Source organism: Prionailurus bengalensis, chromosome B3, assembly GCF_016509475.1.
Source record: "Prionailurus bengalensis isolate Pbe53 chromosome B3, Fcat_Pben_1.1_paternal_pri, whole genome shotgun sequence".
Lineage (NCBI taxonomy): Eukaryota > Metazoa > Chordata > Mammalia > Carnivora > Felidae > Prionailurus > Prionailurus bengalensis.
Genome location: NC_057355.1, coordinates 86,489,917 through 86,508,788, shown reverse-complemented (window position 1 = coordinate 86,508,788; position 18,872 = coordinate 86,489,917). Strand labels below are relative to the sequence as shown.

Below are 18,872 nucleotides of genomic sequence, written 5' to 3'. Positions count from 1 at the left end.
GGGAATACAATAGCAGATGGTGGCAATTATATAGCTGAATAGGAGTGGGAAAAAAAGGGGGATATTTTACCAGAAGATTTGAAGATGTATTATTTGTAGACGTGTTTTGAGATACCTGAAAACTTCCTCTTTCTCTGCAAGTTGCCATTACTCACAGGCTCAGAGGAGTGGGTTTGAGGTCATGCTTGCACAATAACTCCGTCCCGTGGACATGGCTAAGACAGCCAGTGGTAGACAGCTGACGCCTTCAAGAATTTTAACTAGGATATGGTTTTGCAGTGAGAGAACCAACAGGAAAGAGGTAGTTCTCTCAAATTAGGACAATTTGAAGAGGGTTTATAAATGGATTCACAACAAAAGTATGGGCAGGGTATAAAGAAATTACATGGAAGAGTTCAGGATCCTGAGGCTACCAGCAGCAGGAGGTAAAGCTGTCACTACCTCTAAGCTCAAAGGCATGCCTGAAGGGAAAGGTTACCCAAATTTGAAAGATGAAAGTCATGAAGAGAGGGCTTCTTGAGTGGGGCAGTGAACTTCTGTTGACAGAGACAAGGCTGAAGAAACCTCACAGGAAGGAACCAGACAAATAAATATCCCAAATTCATCTTCCTCCCTTCCTCCTGTCGCCTGTCAGGGCTTCTCATTGACCAAATCCAACTCGAAGGCAGAGAACATAGGGTTTATTTGATGTAATCAATTCAGATCACCTCTCAGGTCAACAAACAGGGTGGAAAAGGATAGGGAGTGTGTTTGGAGGAGCAAATGAAAGGTATTTGGCTCGCATAGTGGCAGAAAGGAGTTACTGGTAGGCACTAGGTTTGTGTCGTATTACACTATGGCTGGGTAGCTATATCAAAGTCAGTGCATCTGTAGGGGAGCAGGAAGCATGAATAACCAAAAAGAACTGGTCTACAGAGAGAGGCAAAGACATAGTACAGTGTTGGTCCTTGGCTCAGTTAAGGCAAATCTAGGTACAATAACAAATAAACCCCTAAATTTCAGTATTTATCCCAATAAAGTATACTGATACAATAGTTCAATGTGAGTATTACCAAATGGTAGAAGGTATTCCTCAGTGTGTGATACAGGGATACAGTCTCCTTCCATCTTGTGACTATACGCCCACTAAAGCTTTGGAGTCCTCTGCTTGCTTCTTGCAGGTGATGCAGATTTGATGTCATGTGTAACTAGTGTTGATATAAGATGTATCTTGCAAAGTACATTGCAGGTGAAACAGGAGAGAGAATGAAGAAACCCCACTCATTATTTAAAAATCTCAATCTGGAAGTGACACATCGCTTCACTTAGATTCCACTAAAAAAGAACTAGTCACATGATCTACACCTGGATGTACTGGGGGCTGGGGATGTACTTACTATCTGACTGTGTAGGCATTTCTCCAAATCAACTTCACACAATGAAAAAAGGAGCAGGAGATTTTAGTGTACTGCTTATCGCTTCTGCCACAGTCCCTGATGGATTCCCCTGTTCCAGTCCCAGTTCCCAGGAGACCTCATTATACTTCCTTGTCACGCATGGTCTCTGTAATAACCACTTCCTCCCTCATGTGAGTTACCTTGAGACATGGCAGCCCCTAGAAACCAAAGCCCTTGGCGAAGCCATGTTCATTTAGGATAGTTATTGCAATATAATAAGAAAGTCATCTGTTTATACCTTTAAATTTCTAGAATGTTTAAACTTGAGATTTTTAAGAAAATTGTCTTTATCTTATTTCTATCTAAAAGCGTAATGTCTTCACTTGTGTATTTGTTTACCTGTGGGAAATTTTTGTCTTCAGTCATACAAACGTTCAGACATTGTACAGCTTTGTAATTCTCTTGATAGTTAGCCGAAACTGAATCTGACACAAGTAATATTACTAAAAGTATGTACACGCTTGAACCAGTCTTCATTTTGCAAAAAGTTCTCTTGGCATCACATTTAAAGTTGTGAATATACTGACTTCACCATTGAAAATACTCATTTCTCCCCTTCCTTTATTCCAAAAGTTGTCTACATTCAAGGGAATGAAAAAAAAAGCAGGAATACCTGCCAACTATTCTATAAATTATATCAAGATTTTTTTAATAGACATTTCAAAGTATGGAATTGCAGCTGTCTTGTGATTTCTGCCAGAATTTGACCTAACACACATGAGTAAGAGTAGGCTTAACAGTTCCAAAAGTATTTGTACTGGGAAGTAGAACCCTTTGCAGTGGTGCTTTCTGTTTCTTTCTGTCTTCTTTGCTTCCTTGCTTCTTTCCTTTCCTTTCCTTTCCTTTCCCTTTCCCTTTCCCTTTCCCTTTCTCTCTCCCTTTTCCTTTCTATAGTCCTTTCTCTTCTCTCCCCCAAAAGGTATAGTACAGTACCATCAGAGCCAACAGAAAACCACAGTGATTTGGTCAGAATTCTGAAAAATAATAGGTTTTTTTAAAGGGATATTTTCCTCAAATTTTCAAACTAAACATGCATTTATGAGAATCTAAATAACAGACACCACATAGTTCATAATGCAAAAGTGGAAAATGTACCAAAAAATAAAAAAGGGCATTTTGGGGGGAAGAAACAAACAGAAACCACAAAACAAATAAGGGAACAGAATGAAGAAGGAATAATTATGGCTGGCATCAGCTGTGCTTTGTGTCATCCTCATCTTCCTTGTCATCAGTTATAAATTAGTTCTTGTTCAGCTTCCAGGAGTGACAGGACTCTCTATTAAATGCACAGAGTAGAAGGATCCTGAAGGGATAGGAGCACATGGCAGCAAGGCTGTCTTCCCATGAGTGGGACAGACTGTACCTGCCTGAGCTCCTCCACTGGGCCTGACCACTGAGCCTAGGAAAGAGGAAAATGGAGGCTGCTTGCCCCCTTCCCTCCTCTCAGGACAGCCCATTCTCAGGGAAAGTTCAAGCTCAGCCAGAGGCCACTTATCTCAGAACCTCAACTCTGGCACAGAGCTGAGAAACAAACCACTTACGGAAAATGGTCTCTGAACAGCCAAAATAGATGTTACAAAGGCCAGGCACTGGTGCTCATGAACTTGACTCATAGTATGACCCCTGCAGCCCTCACTAAGAGCCATGACCAAGCTGGGTTATCTCATCCTTCATTCACTGCTGGTCCTAGGTGGTGAGTTAAAGGTCACAGGAGGAATGCAGGAGAGAAAAGGAGGTGGAGGAGATGGAAGCAGGAAGAGTGTCTTAGGGGCAGACACAGTGATGTGCAAGCAATGATTGCTCATCGCGTAGCAATAAGGGACAGAACAAAACCATACAGAGAAAACAAAGAACCAGAAATGCACTGTGAGGTCATTAGTGTAGGGACTGGCCTGCTCAAGCCTTGGAAGGCCTGAGCAGATCCCAGTGTAACAGCACAGAAGGATAATTCCCATTCAGAAGGCCCCCTCTGACACCAGGCGCTATGAACATGCTACGGGAGGTTTCCTGAGCGCTATTCAAGGATGCAAGCAAGAATACGACAAATCTGGGAAGACTTACCCATTTTATGTTTTAATGCTACAGGTTTGTCTCCTATTAGAATGCAAACTTCTGTGACAGGGTCAGTGTCTGAGTTAACCAGTCTTAACATGTAAGTGTCCAGTACAGAGCAGGTGCTCAATAAACGTTGGGTGGCTTGAATTCTTGTTGTAAATTTCACTGTTCCAGAACACTTTTTGCTCTTCTATACTCAATGATAAGGTTTTACTTGTGGAGAAAAGAGCTAAAAGCCCCAATGTTTAAATTTAATCTTCATACTTAGAATTCATGATAACAAATGCAAGTGAGTAAAGTTTTATTGGACACAACCAGAACTCACCCTAGAAAAAGTTTGCACTTGATCTTAGCCAAAAGGCTGAGAAGCAATAACCCTAGCAAAAGTTTGAAGAAGGTTTAACTCTTAATGTGTTCAGTGTAGATTTCTCACTTGGGTCTCATTTGAAATGAATGCCTTGTGTTTAGTCTTTAACACTTTAAGGAACCTACATTAGCCAAGATACCCAATTAATCTGGATCTTAATTCATAGAGAGCTAGGGTGTTTTTTTTTTAAGATAATTGTTTTAAAATTCAAAGTTACATTTATGTAAAAGCTGCTAGTTGGAATAAGATCATCATTATATGAAATTAAATGACTGGATCTGTCTTGAAGTGCTTTGTTACCCGCCAAACTATCCACCTGTAATTTGGCCAAAAACATTAGTTGTCTTTTATTAAATATTTGGTTAATTGGTAAAACACCATTTCCTGTACAAGTTCTGTGGCCAACTTAGGCCTGCTCTTGAGTGGGAATAATTTAGGCATCTCTTCTGCTGCCAGTGCTCTAAGTGATTTTTAATTATTTTTAACATGTTATTTGATGGTAATTATGAAACCACACCCTTCCACTGGGGCTCTCTTGAGCATGGCTTCATGTCATAATGGAATTTTCAATGGAATATAGTTGAGCAAAAGAGAGAGAGCTAGAAGAGAGAGATGGGAGAGGGTGGGGCTTGGGTGGAGAGAGATAGGAGAAGTTACAGAGTTAGTTGATATTGACCTTGACAGTGTTCTCCAGGCAGACAATAAGCTGTTAATCACTTGGGGGAAAAAAACTCATATAATAGATGCTAAATAAGTATAGAAAGATTTTTTTTTGGTCCAGAATATATCAATTGAGTTGTCTACAATGAGAGACCTGAAAGGAATCACATGATGTCTTGTTCTTCAAATAAGGCTGCATCTGAATTCTTCCACAAAGATGTCTATCCCACCTCCCCCATGAGAGATCTCTCTCCACCCACAGTCTATACTCCTGACAATGAGGGATCAAATCACATTACCACAATCAGTTCATCTCTGAAACTGTTCTGGCTCTCCCTAAAACAGTTCATTCAGCGCTGAGTTTTTAATAGTTTTAGAGATAAACCTCAAAGTCAGTTGGGTGGGATGCAAGTAACTATTCCCTTTTTAACAAATGAAAAAAGCTTGAGTTTAGGGAAGTAATTTTACCAGGCATTCTCTGAACTAGAGACAAAAATTTTCAAAACCGGTGAGAGATTTCAGGGAAACCTATTCCCTCTAGTCTGGTGCCTTTCTACCTCCAAGCTGATACTTTTTCTTTTACCCTTTTTCAAGTGATTTTTTTACCCTACAAATGTAAGGAACCGTGAAACTAAGGAGCACCCTCAAATGAGATCACATATACAAAAATGCTCTCGGGGTGCCTGGGTGGCTCAGTCAGTTAGGCATCCGACTTCTGCTCAGGTCGTGATCTCACTGTTAGTGGCCTCGAGCCCCATGTCAGGCTCTGTGCTGACAGCTCAGAGTCTGGATCCTGCTTCGGGCTCTGTGTCTCCTTCTCTTTTTCTGTTCCTCCCCCACTCACGCTGTGTCTCTTCTATCTGTCTCTCAAAAATAAACATTAAGAAAAATTTTTTAAAAAAAATAAAATAAAAAAGCAATAAAAATTCTCTCAAAGTTGAAAGTGATTTACAAGGAAGCAGTATGATTACCACTTTTTTTGTCATTCTGGGGTCCTATCCACCTATAAAATGCTTTTGAAAACTCTGTCCTCATTTGGAACCAATAACAACTGATCCAAATCTTTGTAACATATGAGGTCAATCTTGGTATAAAGTTAAAACTTCCCTTGAAATTTTCCTCAACTATGATAAGCATAAGCATGTTTTCTTCTTTACTAGCCAAGTTTATTATCTCCATTCCCCAAATTTCTTTCTAGCATAAGCATTTATGCTTATGAATACAAAGAAACCACCCACTCTCTTAATCGTTCTTTCTTTGACATTATTGAAAGACATCCTTCCTTATCAGTGCTAAATAAACCATAAAATAGGCACATTTGATCAGTTAAAATAAAATGGAATGGCATATTAGGTCTCTAGGGACTTTATATTCTCTGACATTCTCCCTCCCTGGGACCCCTGGCTTATGGTCTCTAGTGCATAATTAAGTTTATGTGAAGTGGCTCAGTTCCCAGGACAAGTAGGGTTCTGGTAGATTTGACTGCTTTTGAATTCTCTGTCCTGGAAATCTTTTACCGTGGCTAGACACCAAGAACTTCCATCTCATCGTAAGCAACGAGCTGAGGTTCAACAGGTGAGAATGATCTCATGTGGTCCTCTGTCACCAGGCAGTAGGTGCTATTTGATGGACATTAGGAAAACCTGTCGACCCAAGGAGGTAGGTGGGGAGGCTTGGTGAAAGAAAGAACATAGCTAACTTTTTTTGGAGGGAGGAATCTAATTTTTTCAAACTATAATTATTTGAGGAATATGGAAAAACAATGATACTTATCAAGACTGTGGTAACTTTAGTATTTGATTGCTGAAGCTGATGTATCCCTCTCTACTCTCATTACCTTGTTAATGGGTTATTTTCCAACCTGTGATCCATCCTTCCCTCACTTCCCAAGTGTGATTTGATTTCATGCTAATTAACCACTGTAATGGCCAACCTACATCAGTGCACTTGGGAAAATGGAGGTAGGTGCATCTGGTCATTTGTTGACACTAAATGTGAAGTTTAATTGAATATATGCATACACACACATATGTATCTTCAAAGAGTGACAGCACTATATTATGATGTTATAAGCATAATTTGATAATATGACATGTATTTTACAAAGCAAAATACTGAAAGTCATGCTAGTCAGGCATTTGTTTAATTAAGACCAGTTTATGCTTGGAGCATTTTAATTATACAGCTATGTCAATTAGCCTGTTTTATTGCTTGTGGTTTTACATTATTAGAGTTAAGCTGTAATCTCTAATGATCATTTGTCTCTGACTTGTTAACCAGCATATTGTCATTAAAATAAATTTCAGAATTATATTGTCAGTGTTCTTAGTTATTATCCCATAAGTAATATAAACAACTGGAAGAACATGTGCCAGATGGTAGAATCAACTGTCTTATCATGATTCCATTTTACAATGTCAAATTTTGCACAGATTCTAAATGCTAGGAAGACCATATGTCTTACAATTGTGTAAGATGCATAAACCTAGATCTATTTCATCACACTAATCAGGGACACATAGGTACATATTTACTGTAACAAAACTTGTGGTTGGCAAAATGATGAAACCTTTATAGGATATTTAAGTGTGTGATTCAAGTGTGAATTGAAAAATGTACAGTCACAGAACATCAGACTTTAAATCTCCCTGGCTTGTGAAAGGAGACTGCAATTAGATGTGTCTAGGATCACAGGAAATTACTTAAAGTATAATCAGGCTATCTGGGTTGATCTGATATTTCATAGAGATAATATTTTTGAGGCTCTGTTCAAAAGCATGTTCAAAATTACATGGCACAGAAGATTTCTCTTGCTTTTGTGGCCTTGCCAAGATGTGTTACCTTATCTGTAGTAATTATCGAGGCTGACTGAGCACCCCAGGTTACATATTTCTTCAAATTATAAACTGTTTTATAATAACATAGAGAAATTTATTGGTGTCCTTTACAGTATCATAAACACTAAGCCAAAGCATAGCCCCGCCCACCTACACCTACTAAAGACATTCAGACTTTAAACAGGCAAAGGACATCTTAATTTTTACCAGGCATTTGTCTTTATTTCTTTTCTAAGGAGACTTTCTCAGAGCAATGACTGTGCAACATTCAGGAAAAATATCTTTCTTTTCCCTGAATTTTTAGAATAATTTGATAAGCAGCCAAATATGTAAGGGTACAGCTTTTGAACTTCGGTCGGTGGTCACTGCTCAGATAGAGCCAAACCCATGACCCTTGTGGATTTGTTAGCATTATTTTAGGGTGCTAATTGATGCCAGGCCTAGGTTGTGAACCCAGCAAGCAAAGGCAATGCTTTAAATTGCAGGCGTACTTAGTTCCCAGAATCTTTAACACTTGTAGTCTGCCTTATTTTATAACTAACTACTAACATCTTGCCCTCCCTCCACTTGTTTGTTCTGTTCTAGAGGACAGGATCTGTGGCTTATTCATCTCTGTGTCTCTCATGCAGATGGGGATCTCAGGAAATGTTGAGGCAGAAATCTGTGTTTGGAACTGTAAACCACACCCTTCCGACCTGATTAAAGGACTCTTGAGCTCATCATTGCCAAGACAGTGCTATGAGGATTATTGTTATATTTAATCTAAAGTAAAACAGAATACCCATAGCTAACATTTTTTCGAGAAATGTTCAAAGAAAACTTTTCTCCCCAGCACTTGTTAAAGAAAACTGATGGAATCGTCTCTCAAATCAGTAGCCTCATCTCCCCATCATCTGATGTGGTTTTTCTGCAGGGATGACAAATGCAGAGACCCCATTCCCCTCCAGTTCAGTGCTTAGCCTTCTGTGGAAACTGGGTATTTCTTTTCTTGGGGCAGCCTCAGTGGAAGGTGATTTTTCAGAGTACAGGAAACAAATATACATGGTTTTTCTAAAGATGTGCTTCCTGGGGCCCTTTTCCCAAAGTTTGTAAGGTAGGTGTGTACACGTATACTTCAAAGCCTCAGACATGTCTTTGCATGTTCGGTGTGACTTTGGCCATGTTCAACCAACCAGTGAGAAAGCAAACATACTTCATAGGAGAAACATCTTATTTCTGTAAGATAGGCTAATTACAGTGAATTAAAATCTTTATTTAATCTTCCTACAGTTATCCTCTTAATGTGTTCTGTAATTGCAAACCTTTAGTCTTTTAATCTCTGGTTCATTAGTGGGTTTCTTAAGTGTTTATTAAGAAGCATGTGTAACATTCTGGTAATTACTAATAATCTTTGTTCATAGCACATTTGCAAAGATCTTGGCAGCGAGTTTCTTTAGATTCATCACCACTTATTATCAGCGTACAATTTTTATTAGCAGTCTCCCACCTCTATAAGATATGGAATTGGGGCTTTACGAAACAAAATGAAATGTGTCTTCTTTCTTATGGCTAACAAACTCAGGTATAACTCTGTGTGTCACTGTCCCTTCAGAATCAAAAAGTCCTCGAATGTCTGCTCTCCCCATTATACTGCTGAGGAGAAAGGCAAAGAAGGATTAAACTACAAACCTCACTAGTTTTCACTGCTTATTGGTGGCTACACTCAATAAATTGTAACTGGTAGCTCCTGGTCTGTGGCTCAGTTCCCCAAACTTCCTCACTTTTGACACTAAGTTGTCATTTTTACGTAACCTACAGCATAATGGTAGCATACATACAATTAATTCCACTCAGGAAAAATGTGCCACCCTGGGCTATCTTTGGTGGCGCAGGTACCCTGCGTCCCCACTGGGAACAAGACAAACCTTTCTACCTCCTCTTGGATAGCTGAAATCTTTTTAAAGGGACAAGATCTGAGAGACAACATCTCACATTCAAAGCTACACTAAGGATAAATGGTATGAATGCTTTTCTGAGAGTGGAGTTGAAGGGAGGAAGGTAGGAGAGAGCACAAGAATTCTATTGAACTGCAGAATCACCTGGAGATGATGCAAGAGCTAAACTTCACCTTCTGACAGCTTTGCTTGGGATTAATAGCAGTACCAAAGGGATGGCTTGGAATGGCTTCCACCCCCTCCCAAATCTCCATCAGCTCCCTATCCTAAAGCACTACAAATAATCGCAAGATCAAACTAAAAAGCAGAGTGTATGCTATGCAAATATAGCTTCAGGACAAATGTCATCATCTGCCCCAGTCTGACTCTTTGCAACTCAACTTCCAGCCTTCATATAAATGCACTATAAATTATATATACACGTACATATATACGTATACGTGTGTCTGTATGTGTGTGTCCTGAAGCCTCCACACCCCAGTGTAGATACCATCAGGCATCAGTATTTTTTTAAGATGATAGATAGAAAATTAATTCGCAGATGAAGGCACTGCATAGATTTGAGATTTTGAGATTTTCAAACGATCTGATCCTACAGCCTTTAAGGGAGCAAAGCCATTTTATTTCTCACAGACATATCTTTTTTATGGCCACAACTTAAGAAGAGCTCAGACAAGCCGAGTGCCTAAACTGGCATTTCTCACTGTGCTAAGAATCAACAACAGGCTAGTTTGAAATTTGGTATCACTGGCTAAGCACACAACTAAGCCAGTGGGAAATCCTGCAGTAATGGTTCTCCAGTTTAGAGAAAAATAAATATTTTAGTGAGTGAGAACATTCTCCAGCTTTTAAAAATATGTTGTACATTTGTTTTTGAATGTTGAGCCACCCTTCCTTGCGCTGGTGGTTACCACAGAAACCCGCTTCATGTTTATGGCATGGTCGATGACAGGGCTGTTCCCTCCATTTGTAGGACTATGAAGTACTGTGCTCCGTGGCACCACAGCAGATAGGATTGCTGGCTCCTGGACAATGAGGCATACGTAGGGTTTGCGCCACATGCCTTTCTGTGTGTTTCATCCTGACTGGATGTTAGGCACTGAATACTTCTCAAGTGTTCCTCCACTGTCCAATTTGCCGGTTTGGCAGCAAGTTTTCATTCTAATAAGAGAAGTTTCTCAGATGGAGATTCCAGATGTGTCCAAGCTGCTTTTATTAGGACAATGGAAAGGTCCAACCTTTTCTTCTAAATACAATCAAGGGTAGTGTGGCTTGGCCTTTGTAATTTTACAAAGAGTTGTATTATGTAACTGGAAAATTGTCTCCCCGGGCATAGAGAGAATTTGTTAGAACAGAATGCAGTTTGGAATAATGCTGACGTAAAGTTTCAATCCAAGAGAGCAACCTTTTAAGTTGCTGAAACACAATAAAGGGGAAGAAGGAAATTGCTGTTTTTACATGATTGACCAAAATGCACTATAATTGTATCAACTTGAAACAGATTCCTTAGAAGAACTGATAACTCTGTGATCCGAATAAGCCATGTGTAGTAGAACTAAATACTGCATGCACTTTCTCTGCAAAGCGTAGACACGACGTGTTTGAGATGTGCAGCAAAAGAGACAGCTGTGCTTGCCTGTTTAATGGGACTCCAGCTCCTTTAGCATAGTAAAGAATGGCGGTGGCTTTACTGAGGAATTAGTATTTACCATACCTGCTCATCCTTTTGCACTGCCTTACAACACTCCTTGTGGACCCTTCTCGTGTAATGTTATTTTGATGTCACCACTCCTGTTTGTAATTAACACAGCGTCACTCATCAGTCAGCTTCTAAGTGGAACACTCCTTACAGATTCCACTAACTGTTCTTGTTGCCTGTTCTAAAGTGGGTGGGGAAAATTTAATCACAGATATTTAGCCCAAAGATAGCCTTCCCATTTTCCCTCTTCTCTCCAATGTCTCTACATAGTGCTATTTTCTGTCAGCTACAGTCCACCTATAGACAGGAGATCACCTCCAAAAAGAGTAGTAGTATTTATTCAATGCCAGTAAAACTCCTTTGCTGACATTGGATATCCCAAAATACTGTTATTACTTGCATATTGTAATCATATGTTTGCACAGCTCCTTCACCTAAGTATAAGCTTCTAAAGGGAAGGATTGTGTCTTATTTCTGTATAATGCCCCAAATAGTGGAATACTAATACATGCGAAGTGTTCAAAAACTGTAATTAACTGCATGAATGGCAGATTAGAAATATTATCTATGAAGAAATATTATCTATTCAGATTCTATGAAAAGGAAGAAGTTACAGCTAGCAAGTAAAGTGCCTAGATTTCCTAGAGCAAAGTTAGATAACTAGTTAATTATGAAATAGCAGCACTCTGGATTCATCTTGGTGTAAGCTGACAGAAGATCTTCTTCAATGTTACCCACGCACACAGACATCGTAGACAAAGCTGATGTCTCTAACTCCAGCAGTGAAAGAGGGGCTAAGGTCATTAGTATGCACTTGCTTTGGTCCCTCTGCTGACTCATTTATAGTCCCTTCTAGAACCGGGGTCACATAACTGTGAGATGGCCATGAAGAGTTAACTGAAGTACTCAGCTGAGGAGCAGGAAGAGGTCAAATGGTCTATATTGGGCTTTGACTTTATCTCATAAATTTCCTCCCCCAACACACTCAGGTCGCCACCCACCCTGAGCAACTGAATGCCCCAGCAGAGTCCTGTACCACCTGTCCTGAAGGAAACGTGGAAGGTTGCCATGGTGGGGGATCTCTTCCTTCACTTCTCTTAAAAGGACAACTTTCCCTCACTGGCCTTTGTTTCATTTCCCCACCTGGAATGCTTTCCCATGCTTACTCTTTTTGCCTCTGAATCCTATAGGACCAGCTCAAATCCCTTTTCCTTCCTGAAATCCTTCCTGCCCTCTGCAGAAAGCAGTACTTTCTCCCTCTGATGAACACCTGGGCAGTTTGGTGCAGATGCTATTTGACATTATGGATATTTTTCTTTACCTTATAAGTCACTTTTCTCATTCATTTATTTATTATGCCCTTTACAGTGAGGATAATGCCCTGAGTTTTTATAAAACTTGTAGATCTTATTTCATATGACAATTATTTTAAAAAATACTTGGTAATTTGGGGGGGAAAGCATCTAGAAGGGAATTTGATAGAGGTAAATGAATTTAATGAAAATTATTACAGATAGTATGAGAAAAATCTATGAACATGTAATACTATTATAATATATAAAACTATTTTAAATTATTTTCTTTAAAGAACAGTTAGAGAAGAATCTTGACTTTCCCAACTAGGACATAAGAAAATGTTTCATACTCAGCCATGAATATAGGTTACAAATATGCAAATGGAGAGATGGAGATTCTTTTTCACACTAGAATCGGCATCGTGTTTTGGAAATCACTATGTTATTTGTATTTGTAGTATAAACAAATTTTATGCAAAGTTATTTGTTGTGTAAGTGTACATATATTTTTCTTATTGTACTATTTTGTGTTTAGGTTTAATTCATTTGTATCCAGAGTACCAAGTTATCTCATCTATGTGCAGTAGTCCAGAAATATCAAACATGGTCCACCTACGTGACCATCAAATCATGTTTTTGATTATAGACAGAACCACTTACTGAACATTCTGGGTCAGTGGTTATGCACACACCAAATGTACCTCTAGACCCAGAATAGTTTAAATGAGTTGGCTGTATTGATCCACGAGCTTCTGACGAGCTCAATACAATTCAAATTTTAGAGATATAATTCTTGTCTAAAAACGAACCTTCTTGGGGTGCCTGGATGGCTCAGTCGGTTGAGCGTCCGACTCTTGATTTTGGCTCAGGTCGTGATCCCAAGGTCATGGGATCGCATGGAGCCTGCTTAAGATTCTCTCCCTTGCTCACACACACATTCTCTCTCTCTCTCAAAAATAAAAAAAAATTTTTTAAATTAAGAATTAAAAAATTTAACCTTCTAAAACTGATCACGTTAATAGAGGTGTAAATTTGACAAACAAAACCATCGTGAATATTAAGGACATTGTTTAATTTTGGCAATAGTAGAATATTGCTTTATGGGTTGAAGAGGATCAAGAAGGAGTCGTGTTGAATGTATCATAAAACACACACACACACACACACACACACACACACACACACATTTATTTAAAGAGAAAAAGGAGGGGCGCCTGGGTGGCGCAGTCGGTTAAGCGTCCGACTTCAGCCAGGTCACGATCTCGCGGTCCGTGAGTTCGAGCCCCGCATCGGGCTCTGGGCTGATGGCTCAGAGCCTGGAGCCTGTTTCTGATTCTGTGTCTCCCTCTCTCTGCCCCTCCCCTGTTCATGCTCTGTCTCTCTCTGTCCCAAAAATAAAATAAAACGTTGAAAAAAAATTTAAAAAAAAAAATAAATAAAGAGAAAAAGGATTACTCAACAAGCTTACCCCTTTCTTTACATTTCTGTTGCCTCCATTCATATTCTGGCATTATTATCTTCACCTAGATCATCCTATTGCCTTCATGGTTGTTCTGCCCTCCATACTGCCATTCCAATCCACCCAATCAGGCAGTAAATATTTTTGTAGTTATTTGTATGTGGTCTGCTGGGAGAACTCTACTGGACTACTCAACTTCCTCCATCTCAGAATGGCTACCCTCCCGCATGATTATATTCAGCAACTCTCCGCTCTCCAAATCAAATGTAATCTAGCCTCACTTTCCAGTCTTATAATAGACTCATTCCTTTCCTATGCCCAGCTGTTTCAATCAAAGTGAAATATTAACTCTTTTCTGTGATACATGTATCCGTTTTCAGCATAATTCCCTGTGGCCTAGGGCCATAAAATACATTATTCTTAGAGGTAGAATCATAAATCCAACAATCTCAGAAAAGTATCTCAAAGTAGACAATATAAGATGTGTTTTTGAAAATTTCTTTTAAAATTTTTGATAAAATTATGGAAGGAAGAGCAGAAAGGCCTTAACTAAGAATTGGGACAAGGAAGGTAAATACCAGGTGAGAGCAGACTAAAGAAACTCAAAAATGGAGAACTGGGGTATAGAGAAATGAGAGTACTTGTCATAAAGCTCTTTAAAAACAAACCCCAGAGTAGCATACAAAATAAATAAGTTAAGACCCTGACACTGGGAAACTTCCACAGGTTGAAGGTTAGAGTCCTGAGATGCATGATCATAACCGAAAAGAAGAAAAAAACAGAATTTAGCTTTCTAAAATGGAATACATTTTTATCGAGCACCAACTATATACAGACCATATATGAAGGGTTCAGGGAGCCTGAAAGTAAAGACCAACTCTGCTCCATCATGAAGTAGAATTAGTGATTGTAAACTGTATCACAATACAAATTCATTCTCTTCCCCTAAGCACAGGTTCCTGTCTGCCAGAATGAATTTCAAATTCACAATCAGGATCCAAGTTAGGCCATATTAGCGGCTCTGTATTTAAACTTCTTATTAAATTACCATCAAGGGGTACTAATTAAGATAAGAAATACAGCTACTTATTTATTTCATATGCACCTTCAGATTTCTGAATTATACATTAAACAATCTATGACATCTGTGTATGCTTTTCACAAAAGAAAAAGGCATAAATGCCTCAGGGTGCATCTGCCTGGCTAAGAAACAGATGAAAAAAAAACTCTATAGTTTCTATTAAAATACAGAGAAATAGAATTTTAAAGGCTACAAAAATAAGGTAAGGATTATATGAGGCAAATAAATCAATAAAGTCGATAGCAAAAACCAGAATATTTTAGATTAACCTGAAAAGGCCGAGTTTCCTAAGACTTTGAAAAATGAGGGAAGTCATTTGGCAATTCCTTAACTTTGATTTTTTTGTTTGATTTTGTTTCTAGGTTCCAGATTCAGAGATGTGCAACTGATCCAAACAGTTATAAAAGCTTGGGAGACAGTTTTCGAACAATTTTCCGAATAGAAGGGTAAGTACAGTTCTTCATGTATGGACTTTATGTTGATATAGACATTTAACATATTACTACATGTTTTTTTCATTTTTAATGTTTCATTTTCCTAGTGTTATTAAGGGAAAATATTTAAAAGGGTGCCTTCCCACATTTTTTTTTAGTTTTTCCTGATAATACAGTTGAAAACTAAATATGTATACCATAAGAACTACCACAAAAATGATATTAATATTCAATTTGCTGACTGGAAGACAATTTCTATTTTGTGCCATTAAGATTTTTTTTTTTTAATTTTTTTTTTCCAACGTTTATTTATTTTTGGGACTGAGAGAGACAGAGCATGAATGGGGGAGGGGCAGAGAGAGAGGGAGACAGAGAATCAGAAACAGGCTCCAGGCTCTGAGCCATCAGCCCAGAGCCTGACGCGGGGCTCGAACTCACGGACCGCGAGATCGTGACCTGGCTGAAGTCGGACACTTAACCGACTGCGCCACCCAGGCGCCCCTAAGATTTTTTTCAAGTTCTCATAACAGCAGCTATCTAAATGTAATAGTTCTTTATTTTGATTCTTGAATATAGTGCCCAAATGTGTTCCTTATTTGCATTGCAGCTTATGAATATTCAATCAAAACAGAACTGTGTCAAAAGTTGATGTGTCACATTTGTTATCCTGTCTACTAGATGATCAGATAAAGAGTATTTTTTTACATAGATGCCTGGGTGGCTCAGTCGGTTCAGCATCCGACTCTTGATTTCGTCTCAGGTCATGATCTCACAGTTTGAGGGTTCAAGCCCCGTGTTGGACTCTGCATTGACAGTGTGGAGCCTGCTTGAGCTTCTCTCTCTCTCAATATCTCCCTCTCTCTCTCTCTCTCTCTGCGCGCCTCTCCCGCTTCCTCTCTCTCTCTCACAAAATAAATAAGTAAACTTTAAAAAAAGAATCTAATAGGTGAAAAATAAATTGTCTATAAGCATTCTTTTGATTATAACTGGGATTGAGCATGCTTTTATACCATTAAGTGTCATTTCTTTTATGAATTGCTTATTTATATTCTTGCCCATTTCTCTTAAGTTAGAGTTTTTATTGATTGGTAGGGGCTCCGTATATATTATAGGTACTAATTCTTTAACAATGACATAGATTGCAAATATTTTCCCCAGCTTGCCATTTGCCTTAGAGCTACAATGTCTTACACCTTTCAGAACTTTGCGATTTTTGAAGATTGTGGTTTTGTGATTATATCTATCTTGTTCTTTGTGATATCTGACCCTATTGTCACATTAGAAAAAAGGATATTTTAGCCCCAAGATTATAAACATTTTCTTCTGGTATGTTTGACATTTAAGTCATTAATCCGTCTGAGAATTGCTTTTTTTAATATGCTGTGTGGCATATAGGAATTAAATTTTATTTTCAAATGGCTAGTCAATTGTCCAAACACCACGTGTTGAAAAATCCATCTGTTACTCCCTCGTTGGAAATGCTAACTTTTTTGTGTATTAAACGTCCACGTATACATCATCTAAATTTTCTATTCTCTTTCTCCATTTCTTATTCTGTTTCATCAGTTTATCTATCTCTCTGCCAGCATTATACTGTTTTAATTATTTTAATTTTGGAGTATTTGGTTAATATATAAAAATATGCCCTGCAGTATAAAGTCTAAACTTATCATGGTACAGAGCCCTTCCTAGTATGGCCCTAGCATCCTAGTATGGCCCTAGCATAGCCTAGTATGGCCCTCCTTTTCTCCAGGCTCGTTCCCCATTCACAGATCTGCTCTAAAAACAGCCAGCCTGCTCACATTCTCATAGCTTTGCATGCTAGTCTTTATCTTACTCCTGCAGGACCAACCCCCTCATCCACACAAGAAACTATCCCTCCTCATTCAAGAGTGCCCTCACATTTCTCCCCCTCTGACCATCTTTTCTCTACCACACGCTTTCTTTACCAATCACTCTTATATGCTATACAAAATATAGCATACACCTGTCTAATTTATTATGGCTGTTTTCTGTCTATCTCCTTTCTCTCGCCCTAAGGGCAATTTCTCATTTAGCTTTGTATCCCCTGTGCCTGTGTTTAGCACTGAGTAGAGATAGTAAGTGCATGTTAAATGAATAAATGTCATCACATCAAAATCATAATGATGCAAAATGAAACAGAGATGATAATTCTTGCTATTGACTACCCCTTCTGAAGTTATGATAAGATCTCGATACCTGATTAAATATCTTTAGAAGATCTAGTGACAAAGAAGCAGCAAATTCTTGCTATTATTACTGTGGTGATGTGGTACCTAAGTGCTGTGCATTGGTAATATACGTGCATTTATGACAGTTGGGATCAAACTCATGCTCAGTTTACCCAAAATATACATAAAGTTAAACAAATCATAGTGTATTATATAGTCAATAGCAGTGTCCCTTCCCAGTTAAAGAGTAGTAGTAGCATTGCCAAGTTCTGTAAGCTGTAACAGATATCTCTGAATTAGATGTGGGAGTTCCTTAGCCAGGCTCTTTATTTCATGTGTGTTAGGAAGAATTTGATGTTTCTGCTTTGATATCAAGTAATACAACAAACATACAGCATGTGTGGTCTTTGCATAGTAAAATTGGCCTTTTCCTAGACTGTATGTATAATTGTTTCTAGAGCAAATTGACATACTTTCTGTAATGCCTTTAGATCTAGGCATGTTATTAGCCAAAAGCCAGAGACCTCTCGTCTTAGATATGTGAATATTTGTTAAAACACAAAAGAAAAAGCTGCCTGTTATTTTTGATACCGAGCAAGAACATTTCATAGAGTTAAGTTAAAAAAAGAAAAGAAAACCTTTTAATGCATGTTGTGTTGATTTTTTTTTTCCTAGTGAAAGCAGTTCCTTTTGATTTTCTTCTTTAGCTTTTAGAGTACACTCTGCTTTCAAAGATGTTTTTCTCACTCAGGTGCCTACAGCCCCATTCGGTCTGTGGCTGTAGAGATACAACACAAGTCAATTTGACTATTAACATAGGTGAGACAGTTCATCTCTCCTCGTTTTTCCTATATCCTCCAAGTTAAAGGTTTTGAAAGCTATTCCTTTTCTGTTATTTAAGAACATTAAAGTCTGATAATATACTTGATGTCTGCACAGATCTCCCATTTTCCTCTCTGCTGTAAGAAAGTGAAGTGATACTCATCACCATTCTTAGAGATGAAGCTCCCTATTTCTCTGCCCAGAATTCATGTTTCCAAGAGACATTGGCTCAAATACATGGGTCCAAATCCCTTTACCATTTCTAAGATTCTTTTAAGAACTAAAAATATAGATATATTGTACTTTAATGAAACACATGGTTTTTTTCAACCCAGCTTTACCCAAAAAAGGCCTTCCAAATTCTGGGCAAGAACTTCTACTATATGGAATCATCACACTTAGTTGGCTTTTACCAAAGAGGCCATCATTGTTTTAGCTAATGGAGAAGAAAGAACTCACGGGGAAGAACTTTGTCACTGTTGAGAGTATCTCCATCGTCACCATGATTCTTCTTTTTCAGGTTTGGCAAAAATAAACTCATAGGTCCATCTACTGAAATAGTGAGCCCAGAAGACATAGTTAGCCTAGCTGATGAGGCACC

At 38.5% G+C, this 18,872-nt stretch overlaps 1 protein-coding gene across 3 annotated transcripts in view; it reads left to right on the top strand.

The window, feature by feature from the left end:
• Positions 1-18,872, top strand: part of SLC25A21 (solute carrier family 25 member 21) — a 485,174-nt gene that overhangs the window by 335,999 nt on the left and 130,303 nt on the right. For all 3 annotated transcript variants that reach the window (XM_043556021.1, XM_043556020.1, XM_043556022.1), the window contains exon 3: positions 15,186-15,269. In XM_043556021.1, coding sequence (XP_043411956.1) covers positions 15,186-15,269 — 84 coding nt within the window. The remainder of the gene's footprint in view (positions 1-15,185; positions 15,270-18,872) is intronic.